Source organism: Balaenoptera acutorostrata, chromosome X (genome assembly GCF_949987535.1).
Source record: "Balaenoptera acutorostrata chromosome X, mBalAcu1.1, whole genome shotgun sequence".
Taxonomy (NCBI): Eukaryota; Metazoa; Chordata; class Mammalia; order Artiodactyla; family Balaenopteridae; genus Balaenoptera; species Balaenoptera acutorostrata.
In genome coordinates, this window is record NC_080085.1 from 10,924,068 (window position 1) to 10,937,670 (window position 13,603).

At 43.7% G+C, this 13,603-nt stretch overlaps 1 protein-coding gene across 2 annotated transcripts in view; it reads left to right on the forward strand.

Moving 5' to 3' along the window:
- The window catches only part of EGFL6 (EGF like domain multiple 6), a 61,771-nt gene extending 50,056 nt beyond the window's left edge, over window positions 1-11,715 (forward strand). For both annotated transcript variants that reach the window (XM_007180330.2, XM_007180331.2), the window contains 3 exons: window positions 4,020-4,121; window positions 6,190-6,455; window positions 11,446-11,715. In XM_007180330.2, coding sequence (XP_007180392.2) covers window positions 4,020-4,121; window positions 6,190-6,455; window positions 11,446-11,556 — 479 coding nt within the window. In that variant the 3' untranslated portion in view covers window positions 11,557-11,715. The remainder of the gene's footprint in view (window positions 1-4,019; window positions 4,122-6,189; window positions 6,456-11,445) is intronic.
- The last annotated feature ends 1,888 nt before the right edge of the window (window positions 11,716-13,603 follow it).

Genomic DNA, 13,603 nt, shown 5'->3' on the forward strand with positions numbered 1-13,603 from the left:
AGTCTTAACCACTGGACCGCCAGAGATGTCCTAGTGTTCCGCTTTTTAAATTTCTCTGCATCAAACATCTTATTGCCCATTTTCCTGGTTAGGAAGAAAATGTTTTATAGCTCAGAGGATAAGCTACCTTCTCTAGGTGCTTGGAACTTCTGCCCCAGCTCTGCTTTACACTTCTAAGTGACATTAATAAATTATTTGAGTCCTCTTTGGATCCCCAAATCAACCAGGTTCCTACTTTACTTTTTCTTCCATAATCCTCAATGAAACACGGAAAGTTTACAATTTTGCTTATTAGCTTATGCCTCTGATTTTAAAGGTCTTTGAATAAGGTGTCCGGAGTGCTCAGTCTCAATTAGTAGACTCAGGTGGGCCCCCCAACTCTTCCACTTGATGTTTGCCTGGGGCAGGTCACTTAGGCTTGTGAAGTCTCATGGCTTTCATGTGTAAAGTCAGAATAAGAGCAACACTCCTCTCTAAGGTGCTGTCTTAGGCTGTTTTTTCCTCAAAAACAGACCTTGAGACAAGAATTTGTGTGCAAGTGGTTTATGTGGGCGGTAATTCCAGGAAACAGCGGTTGGAGACCGGGGAAGAGAAGGAGGCAATAAAGGACATGTCATTGAGCAAGTTTCCACTGTAGGTGCCTGGAGCTGGATCCAACTGGGGAATCTGGGAGCCAGTGTATAGAACACGTGGCTCAGAATTATCCTACTGGAGGGGCAAGGGAGCTGGGGTATTTATACACCAACTCCCATCTGCCATTGATTGAAGGCCACTCCCAGGAGGGTGTTAATTCCCTGGTGCTCCTGGCCTGCCATAAAATCAGGGAGGGACACCACTGTGGCAACTGGATCTCCATCCCAGTTGGACCCTCTACAAGACTGGAGAGAACCTGGATTCCAATCTGACTTCAGGTCCAGGTCCAATTCCAGCACTTAGTGGTCCTACCCAAAGGCAGGGAAGCAGAGGTAGCTAATCACCAAGTCGTGTCCATCACTGGTTGAGAGCTCTCCCAGGGAAAGAGCTCCCTGGTATTCTGGACTGCCTGGCTTGGGCGAAGCATGCTCCAGCCAGAGAATACCCTCACTCAGAGAATTGTGGTGTTTGCAGTAGAAAGCCCTGTGCCTGCAAGGGAACATAACGTGCCGACAGGTACTGGAGCAGCACCAACAGCATGTGTTTTGGAGGGTGGTATGGATTAAATCAGAGAATGTATTTGAAAGTACTTTGTAAACCATAAAGTGCTATACAAATGAAATATGGTGCTGGGGAGACCAAAGCCTTGAGTTTTATCTCTTGGCGAAATGGTTGGCTACATACCATTCCATCGGCCCAGTTTACATTCCCCACGTCCCACATGACGCGGAAGAAGGGAGAGTTTGGGACAAACATGCCACTACAGTTATAAACCAACTGAAAAATTTATGTTGCATTATTTGTGGGCTGCTAACATCAGCTTATCAAACGAGTAATAGCACTCACTAAAGAATATTGAAAACTGGAAGCAAGTGTTACCTGGCATCTTTTTTTTATTAATTTTTATTGGAGTATAGTTGCTTTACAATGTTGTGTTAGTTTCTGCAGTACAGCAAAGTGAATCAGCTGTACATATACATATATCTCCTCTTATTTGAATATCCTTCCCATTTAGGTCACCACAGAGCATTGAGTAGAGTTCCCTGTGCTATACAGTACGTTCTCATTAGTTATCTATTTTATACATAGTATCAATAGTGTATATATGTCAATCCCAATCTCCCAATTCATCCCATCCCCCGCCATCTTTTAATTTTAAAACTGGGACTAGAAATAAAATATCTTTGCTGGAATAGGGAAAAATAGGGGTTAGGAAGAAAGGAAAGTGAGAGAAGAAGCCATGTGTTTGTACTGGCTTAAGATATGTGCAGACGGACAGTCTGGATTTCAGTCTGATTTAGGATTCAGGTCCAGTTCCAGCCCTCAGTGTCTGGGGGACTTGGACAAATCACTTATGACCCTCAGTTTTACTTTCCTGAAAATGGGCCTGATTGTAGAATTTTTGTGACAACCAAATCAAATGATGTAAGGTACATGAAAATGTTTTGCAATTCGTAATGAGTCAACAACCAGTTGCTGCCACTTCTCTCTTTAGCTTTTCCCCTTTCCTTGCCAGTCCTTTATTCTTCAGTATAAACTGCCAAAACCCCCAAATCCAAGCCAGAGGCTGGCATTTGTTATGAATCAGAAGCATCTCAGTCTTTCCCCTCTTTCCCAGTGGTGTTTTCTGACACCAACATCAGGGGTCAAGACTTTTTTTGTAAGGGCCAGATGGTAAATATTTTAGGCTTTGTGAACCATACTGTCTCTGTTGCATCTGTCAGCTCTGTCATTGTAGCTCAAAAGCAGCCATAGACAATATGTAAATGAATGGGCGTGGTGTGTTTCAATAAAACTTTATTTGCAAGAACAAGCAGTGGGCCAGGATGTTAGATTGCTGACCCCAATCTACATAAAAGTAACCAGAGGCACTGGTTCAAAGCTTGTACTAACTGGCCTTGTAGTCCATGCACTTGTTAGGATTTGTTAAATTAACATTCGTTAAGTAGAGCCCCTGGGTGCCACATGGTTCAACAAAAGCCCACAAAAGAAACTGAGATAGAGAAGCTTATTACTTTGGGTCCTGGGGGACTACATGGCAAGGCCTCCAGGGGCCACAGAGGGAAGTCGAGGCAGGATGTGGGGCACACGCCTCTATTAGGGTCCATGTGTGGAGCGCTTTGGGGTTGCTGGGCGAAGCCTGGATTGCTGGATTCCAACAAAAACAATAGGGGTTTTGGTAAGCTACGAGGGGGTCTTATCTAAGGAGTGCACAAGGGCAAGGCCCTGGGAAGCAGGGGAGACTGTCGATCACAGGGGCTGTTGGGGAAGTCATATCAGGAACTCACTTTTACTCGTGACTCTGCAGGCTCTTATCTAGGGCATGCACTTGCACAAGGGCTAGTGCCCGTTAGAGGCCCCCGCAGGCCGTGGTGCCAAACAAAACGGATGCCAGGGCAGCGATACTGTGGAGTAGCTTGGCTAAGCTCTCTCTTTTTTTTAAATTGAAGTATAGATGATTTACAGTGTTGTGATAGTTTCTGGTATACAGCAAAGTGACTGTTTTATATATATATATATATATATATATATATATATATATATATATATATATATATATATATATATATATTCTTTTTCATATTCTTTTCCATTATGGTTTATTACAGATACTGAATATAGTTCCCTGCGCTATACAGTAGGACCTTATTGTTTATCCATCCTATGTATAATAGTTTGCATCTGCTAGTCCCAAATTCCCTAAACTCTTGTTTATTTATTTATTTTATTTTTGGCTGCGTTGGGTCTTCATTGCTGCACATGGCTTTCTCTAGTTGCGGCGAGTGGGGGCTACTCTTTGTTGCAGTGCGTGGACTTCTCATTGCGGTGGCTTCTCTTGTTGCGGAACATGGGCTCTAGGCACGCAGGCTTCAGTAGTTGTGGCACGTGGGCTCAGTAGTTGTGGCTTGCGGGCTGTAGAGCACAGGCTCAGTAGTTGTGGCTTGCGGACTCTAGAGTGCAGGCTCAGTAGTTGTGGCTTGCGGGCTCTAGAGCACAGGCTCAGTAGCTGTGGTTCACGGGCTTAGTTGCCCCACGGCATGTGGGATCTTCCCAGATCAGGGATCGAACCCATGTCCCCCACATTGACAGGCGGATTCTTAACCACTGCGCCACCAGGGAAGTCCTCCAAATTCCCTAAACTCTTGACAGCAACTGAAAACATGGCATCGCCTTCCAAAGCTCCCAGTGTTAAACATTTTCCTAATGCTTTTTTGTTTTCTTTTGGCCGCGCCACGTGGCTTGCAGGATCTTAGTTTCGACAAGGGTTCGAACGCTGAACCCGGACCCCCTGCAGTGGAAGTGTGGAGTCTTCACCACTGGACCGCCAGGGAATTCCCTTTTGTAATGCTCTTAATGTTGATGAAATGCACCCTTTTTCTTAGCAGATTTAAATATCTCAGTTGACTGCAGCTTTGACCACGGGGTCTGTGACTGGAAACAGGATATAGAAGATGATTTCGACTGGAATCCTGCTGACCGAGATAATGGTATTCAGATTTCACTATTTCATGTTCTGCGATACGGCCCAGGGAAAGAGAGCTCCAATGACGGGAGGGTCATTTTTCCTATCACTTTTGTGGTCAGGGTTGTTTGTCAAGTCTGGAAACTTTTAGACCTTCCCAAGTCTCCCCTGATGAATGATTGACTTGGGTCAGCATATATTCTCCTCCTTAATCCCTCTCCCACTCACCTACCCACCCCCGCAAAGGATTCTCCAGCAAACCTCTTCCATACTCACTCTCCTACTGCTGAGAGACAGATGTGGGAATTCGTATAAGGGTTAAGAGTATTTGGGGAAAGGGGTAAGGAAATTGTTTCTTTTCCCCAGTTTACCAGCTGTGGTGCTCTGTGGTTTTGCTTTGGGTTTGGGAGGCAGGGGATATGAATCTGGAAAGGAAACATGATCTCTGCCTAAACCTGGAGTTTTCATAGAGTTACCCCTCGGAGCATTGAAACCGTCATGAGCATCACATCAGCAATCTGAACTTTTGGACTGGCATTTCCCTTCTATTGCTTGAGGATTTCTTTCTTTCCACTTGACCTTGGATTTTTCTCTGCCTAAGCTCTGAGCTGCCTGCTTTCCACTGCCTACTTAAATACTGTCGATGAGCTCTAACTTCCTTTTGGGCAGAGCATTTGGCTGGCTGATCCCATTTGGAGCGTAAATCGAATCTTGGTCATTTAAGGCTGACTCTATAATTAGAGATAACTGTTATACCTTTAGGAAATCCAGATCTTTACCAAATTGTTTATTTGGGGATGTATAGGCTCAGCTATCTCCTAACAAAAATTCCTTTTAGAACTTGGGATTAGGGTAGAGGGTACAAGTCCCCTATTTACAAACACCTCATTCAGAAATGACCCTGGGGTTCTCAGCTGTTGCATCACTCGGATTGTCCTCCCTCCCTTCCTGAGCCTCCATCAGATCTCTAGGTGGACTGGTTCTTCCCTACAGAAAAAGAAACATGGGATGAATCAGCATTTTTAGAAGGATGAAATCTCAAGGACAGATCAAAGTGGGCTTGAGCTGGGCGTGAAAGGGAAACCTACCACAATGGGTCACAAAAGAGAGTATAGCTAGAAGAGCTGCCAGATAAAATATAGGAAGCCTAAATTTCAGATAAGCAGCGCATACTTTTTAGTATATCTCAGACATGTTGTTTGTGTGAAATGCAAACTCCACTGGGCAGCCTGTATTTTTATTTTCTGAATCTGGCAAACTCACTGACTGGGGAAGAAGACCAGACAATCTCTGGGTCCAGTGAAAACCAAAACATTGTCAACCTGGGTCCTGGGAGTGCCTGTGGACTAGCAGAAGACTCCACCCACCCACCGTGTCTTTCTCCTGGCTTCTAGAGGAATTCTGTCTTCCTATCAACTTCTTCAAACCCCACTCTATGAGAGTTTTTGCCCAGGTCCATCAAAGCCACAACCAGAAGACTGGAGATGAGCAAACATCCACCACACTGGTTACAAAATTCTTGGGAAAAGGATCTTAGAAACAGAAGGTGACCTGTGTTCCTGCCATCTTCAATCAGAACTTGGAGTGATACGTTACACATGGTGGCTAAGCTCCATGATACCATTGGTACAAAGTCATGTATGTTGTGGATTAAATACCGCACTGTGGACCCACCTAACGAGCTGGCCATCATACATACCAACTCAGTGGGGAAATGCCTTCCAAGGTTCAAACAACCAATGTGGAAAGTTCTGGAACACAAGTTCTCCATTAGCAGAAAGTCACCTACAGGGCTAAAAGACCATTTAATTAGGTTCCTGCCCCATGCCTGCTATTACCAAGCTTTGTGAATGTGAACAAATTCTTCAGTTTCTCCGACTTTTAGTTACCTTCTTTGGAGAGCAAAGAACTTCAGCCCCATGATCCCTAAAATCCATGTTAGCATGAAAATTTTGTTCCTAAATGTTCGAAATGAAAAGGACTTCAGCTTTCCCTATAGGAGGCTAGCGTTCATTTTTTACAGCTATTTTATACACTATAGCCAAACCCTTTACATTGGCCTCATTAACTGTGGGTTTTTCTTCTCTTTCAAGCTGTTGGCTACTATATGGCAGTTCCGGTCCTGGCAGGTCAGAAGAAGGACATCGGCCGTTTGAAACTTGTCCTCCCCGACCTGCAACCCCAAAGCAACTTTTGTTTGCTCTTTCATTACCGGCTGGCTGGAAACAAAGTAGGGAAACTTCGAGTGTTTGTGAAAAACAGTAATAATGCCCTGGCATGGGAGAAGACCAGGAGCATGGATGAACGGTGGAAGATGGGGAAGATTCAGCTGTATCAAGGGATTGATACTCCCAAAAGCGTAAGTGGAAAACATATTAAACGAGATATTTACATTCTTTTTCAGTGATTTAACAAACAAAACAAAACACTTACTGAAGTACCTAGGCACTGGGGCTACAAAGATGAATTAGACTCTTTCCTCCACTTAAAGAGCTTATATTCTGGAGCGAAATAGACGAGGTAATTAATAGCACAACTAATGATAATACTTGGCAAGTGCATGCGTATCAGCATTTTATGGGAATGAGCTGTTGGTGTGTGTCAGGCTCCCCTCGCCAACTTCCTTCTGAACCAGGCTCTAAACTCCTTAATATGTGAAAGCTCATTCGTTTTATGCCCAGCACTTATCACAATGAATGGAGACTGGAAGGTCACTTTTTAAAAAATTTATTTTGTTCAAGTATAGCTGATTTACAATGTTGTGTTAGTTTCTGCTGTACAGCAAATTGATTCAGTTATACATATATATATTTTTTCATATTTTTTTCCATTATGGTAAATCACAGGATATTGAATATAGTTCCCTGTGCTCTACAGTAGGACCTTGTTATTTATCCATCCTCTCTATAATAGTTTGCATCTGCTAATCCCAAACTCCCATTTCTTCCCTCCCCACCACCCTCCCCCTTGGCAACCACATGTCTGTTCTCTATGTCTGTGAGTCTGTTTTGTAGATAAGTTCATTTGTATCATATTTTAGATTCCACATATAGGTGATAACATATGGTATTTGTCTTTCTCTGTCTGACTTACTTTACGTAGTGTGGTCATCTCTAGGTCCATCCAAGTTGCTGCAGATGGCATTATTTCATTTATTTATGGCTGAGCAGTATTCCATTGTATATATCTACCACATCTAGAAGGTCATTTTTTAAATGTTTTTTGGACTGCACTGAGAGAGTGGCGATTGTCTGGGGTACCTAAGACCACCCTCAAGTTCCATGATTCCCTAGAAGGACTCAAAGTACTCAGAAAACCTGTTATATTCACGATTATAGTTTGTTACAGTGAAAGGATATAGATTAAAATCAGCAGAGGGAAAAGCCATGTAGGGCAGAGGAGAGATTGGGCACAAGAGTGTAATTTTCTTCTCCTGGTGAGTCATAGGGACAGCTCTTAATTCTCTTAGTAATGATGTGTGACAACATGCACAAAGTACTGCCCACGAGGGAAGCTTACACAAGCCTTGGTGTTCAGGGGTTTTGTTCTGGGTCAGTCTGCTCGCATGACTGCCCACATAGCTGACCCTAGTTACTCAGTCTTTAGCTTCTCCGGAGGACAGGCTGATACTGTGTGGCCCAAGGTCCCCACCGTAAATCACATTGTTAGCATAAATTATCTGGCATGGCCACAGACACTCTTAAGAGGTAAGATATTCCAGGGACTTAGAGGTTATTTTCCAGGAACCAGTCAAGGTCCAAACCTGTCTTTGGAATGTGCAGGGTTTGGACAACCCAGACCTGCTGAGTTCATCCTTTACTGCCCAGAGGATTTAATAAAGGAAAAGGGAGCAGAGTTTTAAGAGGAAGTTGACCAATGGGATGTACTGCTCAGAAAGAACAAATAGGATAAAAATGACAGTCTGTCAAGTTTGACCATCAGGAGGTGGCTACCGACCTTTGCAGGAGTCGTGTCTTTGGAGGCGAAGAAGGAAAGCCACACTGTAGAGCCACCAGGAGGGAAGGGAGCAGAGCCCTGGGGGCAGCCCCTCTAGGCCGTTATGAGAAGTTTGCTCGAGGTGGGAAGGGAAAAGATAGGGTGAAGTCTAGAAGGAGATACACGAAGAGCAGAGTACCAACCAGTGGTGACAAGAAGAATGTTCAGGACTCCATTTCTACTTTGCTTGTGAAAGAGAACGTGTTAGTCAACGTAAGTAAACTCCTGTACTAGGCGTCAAACCAAAAAGCCAGGCCCTTAGTGTCAGATGTCAGATTCAGCATCTCTTCATTCACTCATCACACTTGAATCACAGCAGAACATCTTATATAAAATACGTCCTGGGGGCTTCCCTGGTGGCGCAGTGGTTAAGAATCCGCCTGCCAATGCAGGGGACACAGGTTTGAGCCCTGGTCTGGGAAGCTCCCACATGCCGCGGAGCAGCTAAGCCCATGCGCCACACCTACTGAGCCTGCGCTCTGGAGCCCGCGAGCCACAACTACTGAGCCCGCGTGCCACAACTACTGAAGCCCGCACGCCTAGAGCCCGTGCTCCGCAACAAGAGAAGCCACCACAATGAGAAGCCCGCGCACCGCAATGAAGAGTAGCCCCCGCTTGCCGCAACGAGAGAAAGCCCGCATGCAGCAACGAAGATGCACTGCAGCCAAAAATAATAAATAAATAAATAAAATAAATTTAAAAAAAAGAATAGATACCTAAAAAAAATTTTTTTAAATAAATAAATTAATTAAATAAAATAAAATACGTCCTGGGCTTCCCTGATGCAGTGCAGTGGTTGGGACTCCGCCTGCTTCCCTGATGCAGTGCAGTGGTTGAGAACCCGCCTGCCAATGCAGGGGACATGAGTTTGAGTCCTGATCCAGGAAGATCCCACATGCTGCGGAGCAACTAAGCCCGTGCGCCACAACTACTGAGCCTGCGCTCTAGAGCCCGCGAGGCACGACTACTGAAGCCCGCGCGCCTAGAGCCCGTGCTCCACAACAGGAGAAGCCACCGCAATGAGAAGCCCGCGTACCGCAATGAAGAGTAGCCCCCGCTCGCCGCAACTAGAGAAAAGCCCGCATGCAGCAACGAAGACCCAATGCAGCAATAAATAAATAAATAAGTAAATAAATAAATAATGAAAAATAAATAAATTAAATAAAATACATCCTGAGACATGACTATGGATAAAAGTATATGTTGGGCCAAGTTAATGAACTTCTTAACCGTTCTTTCCCAATTCCAGGGCTGGTTTAGCACCGACGAATGCCTTAATTCTAGTTTATTCTCACTGCAAAAAATTTGAGTCAATACACATCCAATCCACATATTTATGTTGTTGTGTTTGTAGCGTAGTTTGGGGATCGTAACGTTGAGTCGTGCTGTAGAGGGTTGAGATCCCTGCTGGAGAATTGAAGCATGCCTCTGCCCAGCGTTCGTAATTACCTCCATGTTCACTGAATTTATATACTGAGAAATATTTTACATAACTCAATGGCTTGCTGGGGGTGTATGCTATCAAAACAGTGATTTTATTTAAATGCACATTTTTGAAAACATGCCCCCAAAGAGCCTGGCCTGTTAGAAGGGTACGCAGGTCCAGCAGGGGCCTGAGGCAGGCACCTGTGCCCTGAACTTTTTCAGTGCTAGGGCAAACCTTGATGGGGCGCAGTGGAGGGTGGGGAAGCCAAGCAGTCCAGACTAAAGCGTGCATTTCAGTTCATCAGTGTCATATTGGCTGTGGATATTTGTAGCAGATGTGAGTCTTACTCCATGAATTCAGGCATACAAGGTAAGTCGCGTTGCTTTCTCTAAATCAAATTACATCTGAACCCAAAGCCCCATCCCACTAGGCTGTGTGGTGGGGGGATGGCGCTGCGTGGGATTCAGTCTCCGTTATTTGCTCACACAGGGTTGAGTGAGGGCCACCCTGCCCAGGGTGGCCTGAGCATCTGAAAGGCTAAAAGTGGCACAGACATTAAAAGATGGGCAGCACATCTTCCCTTCATCGTGAGGGCCCTGGAGACCCACATTTTGTGCACCCACGTGGTTCTTCAAGTCACTCTTCAATTTCCATGCCAGACTGGACCCAGAAAACTTTACTGGAGTCTTGCTCCTGGGAATCCATCCTCCATAGGAGGTTCGGGCAACCGTTTCCCACCCAGGGCTCGGCCACGAAGACCCAGTGGTGTGGCTCCTAGGCCTGGAGAACCTCACTTTCCCCCTCATTCCTTCTGCTTCTGCCCCTCACAGGCACCTCACTCCACCTTCTACCGGCTTAGCCTTCTCAAGGAGGTTAAGCCTGCGGGGGGGGCAAATATCAGCAAGGGGATGTCTTGTAGAAAAGTCTGCTTTTGATTTTTATATCCCAAATCTCCTTGACAAAAGAGAACGTAAGAAGCTTGCCTGAATTTTTTTTGTTGTTCCAGACTTGGCAAAAATGCAGTGGAAAAACAAACACAAATTAGGATGTCAGTTCCGTTATCCTGATATTTATTTTTTAGTTATCTGGGAGTATCGGTCAGGGATTTTAGTGATGGGAAAGCCACCACATCCCAAGATCTAGACATGCCTCCCCTCATTATCCCACCCATTGCAGCTGCTGTGAGGGGTCTGCTTTTCGGCTCACTACTTTTAAAACTTATCCCAAAGGAACATCTTTCTGAAAGCAGTTCCTGCCTGAGAAGAGACTAGGGGAGGAAGAGATTTCTGTATCCAGTCGTGCTATCACTTGCTTCTCAGTGATAGCTTGTCTCCAGCCATTGTCAAGAAAATGAATCCAGGGAGCGTAAGAACAACAGAGAGTATAGCCCGGGCAGTGGGCACTCAGTCTGTCTTTGCCCCCATTTGTCCTTCTGAGGCTTCCACTTTTCTCTTTGGAGAGCCAGGGAAAGCCGGACGCACTGGTCATCACGCAAGCCTAAAGTTGCTTCATCTCTGCTGCCCTGAACACTGCTCTGTGATTATGTTATGTTCACGGGGAGTATTCGATTCCTTCTAGCCTGGTTTTCGAGAAGAAAATCATATTATTCTTTTACTTTTGTTTTTTTTTGTTTTTTTTTCTTTAAATGGGAATTCCAGAATTTCTTCTTAAACCTTACTCTTCTCAGCTTTCCAGGGCTTTCCAGCTTCTTTTAGGTGTTGCAGTGACCCTGTTTTCTCTGAATGTAATTCACTCAGTGTAGATACCTGGCATCTGGAAAATATATTATTATATATTCAGTGTCAAAGCCTGTTTCTATGCAATAGGGACATATGAATTTAGTCCAGTTTAATAGCTATTAAATAGTGGGACTTTATCATTGCTTTAAATATCTTGAAGTAATTTTTTATTCCCTCTCCATTATTAGATCATTTTTGAAGCAGAACGTGGCAAGGGCAAAACCGGAGAAATTGCGGTGGATGGCGTCTTGCTGGTTTCAGGCTTATGTCCAGATGGCCTTTTATCTGTGGATGGTTGAGTGTTACTGTTGTCTTTTGTATCTTTATATTTGGCTTTTTATGTCAGTTCTCTGTTTTTTGACATTATATCATAGATCCTCCCCCCGGTTTAGAAATACAAACTGAAAAATTGTGATGTATCAACAGAATCATTATTGTAAGATGCCTTTCTTGTACAAGATATGCCAATATTTGCTTTAAATATAGTACCACTGTGTCTTCTCATTCATTTCTGAGTCTATAAAATGTGGATGTGTCAGTTCAGCCCTCCTCCCCCCACCCCAGTACATTTCATGTGTCTACATGATTTGATGAACCACTTAATATAACATTTCGAGAATTACAAAAAAAACAAAAAGCGCTTCTTGGAAACTATAACATCACAGATAGACTTTTACCTAAGTGGCTTAGCCTGATCTTTTACAACCAAATTTGTATATTTAAATTCTTTGTAATAATAATATCTAAATAATCACCTTGTGTCATAGTTTCTAAGTAAGAAAATGTGTTGTTGATTCTGTGTTTAATTATGTGTATGGTTATTTGCTTTGCTAGAAAATGTGTTTTTCATTCTTTTCTCTATGGAAATACTTAGATATATATACATATTTATTTTACTTACATTCTTAAAAATTCTTAAAATTACTTGCCATTATGGGAACACATGACTGCTTTATTAGGCCTCATAACTGCAATGCCAATTAGCGTAAGTTGTTGAATTCAAGGCCTCAGAGAAATACCTAAAACCAAATTATGCTAGTAGCCAGGTTCCAAAAAAGACTAATGCCTCCTTTCCTGTTTCTCTTTTCTTCTGAATTCAAGAACTGCTTTGTGTGGTAGTGAATCCTGAGTGTATTCCCTGAGGATGAAAGTGTATTCTGTTTTAAGATTCTAGGTCAGAAAGAGGTTCAAGAGAGCTCCGAAACAGAAGATTCCCCAGATATTTGCTTGTTAGCCCGAAAGCAACGAAGGCATTGAGAGGAAGGAAAGCAAGAAGGTGTCCACTTACTAATCTTTAAAATTTGTAGCCTTACTCTTAGCGTTTTTTTATACTGAAACTCTTAGTAATCCTTCTTCTTTGTCTTTTTTTTTTAAAGTAATCCTTCTTCAACAATGTTCTCTTTAATACAACCAACACATACAACCTGTTAAGATGGTGGGAAAAAATACATTGTTTTCCCTTAGTGTGAAGTTCTTTGGCCATAGAGTCTATACAGGACTGTAGCTGTATGTGTTAGGATAACTGCTAGTTATAGAAACCCCCAAAACAGTGTTTCCAGGGAGACCAGATGGAGAAGTGCCTGGCTCAGTCAAATCAGCCCACAGAGTTGCAAGAGGTAATAAAATAGTTGTGTTAAGATGTGAAAATTTGGGGTGGTTTGTTATACAGCAAAAGCTAACTGACACAGGTGGCTTCTGACACTGTGCTAGAACTTGAAGAAGGACCCCCCAACCCCAGCCCCCATCTCTTCAGTGAGCAAGGAGATTTGAGAGCATAGTTTGGCTTAGATTAAAGGAAAATAGAGGGGAGACCTTGCAGTGAAGGACAGTGCCCCAGTAATCCAGGTTACAGGAAGAGATATTGAACCAGAAATGAAATAGGGAGGCCTGCAATTATGTTACGTATGGGGGAGAAAACCAATACACAAAGATGAGTTAAATTGAATAATAGTATTTCATGTTTCTGTAATATGTGTAGCAGAGACTTCTAGTTGCCTACCCAATATCCATTCTCACTTTTTCCCTACTGGTATAACCATATATATGAGGGGAATGCAATGTGCTCAGCTAAAAGGCTGTATTTCCCAACCTCTCTTTCAGATGGGGGAGCCCACTGAAGTCATTGGTGGGACTTCCAGGAAGGATCATTAAAGAAGGCTCTCGGTTAGCAGCCCCTTTTGCCATTTCCCTTCCTCCTTCTTCCTGCCTGCAATGTGGTTGTGAAGGCAGGAGCTCTGGGAGCTGCCTTATGACCATGAGGGCAAGGGCCACAACCTATGGAGGAGTACATAGCTGGAGGAAGCCTGGGTCCCTGATGACATGGTGGCATGTCTACCCCATCCCATA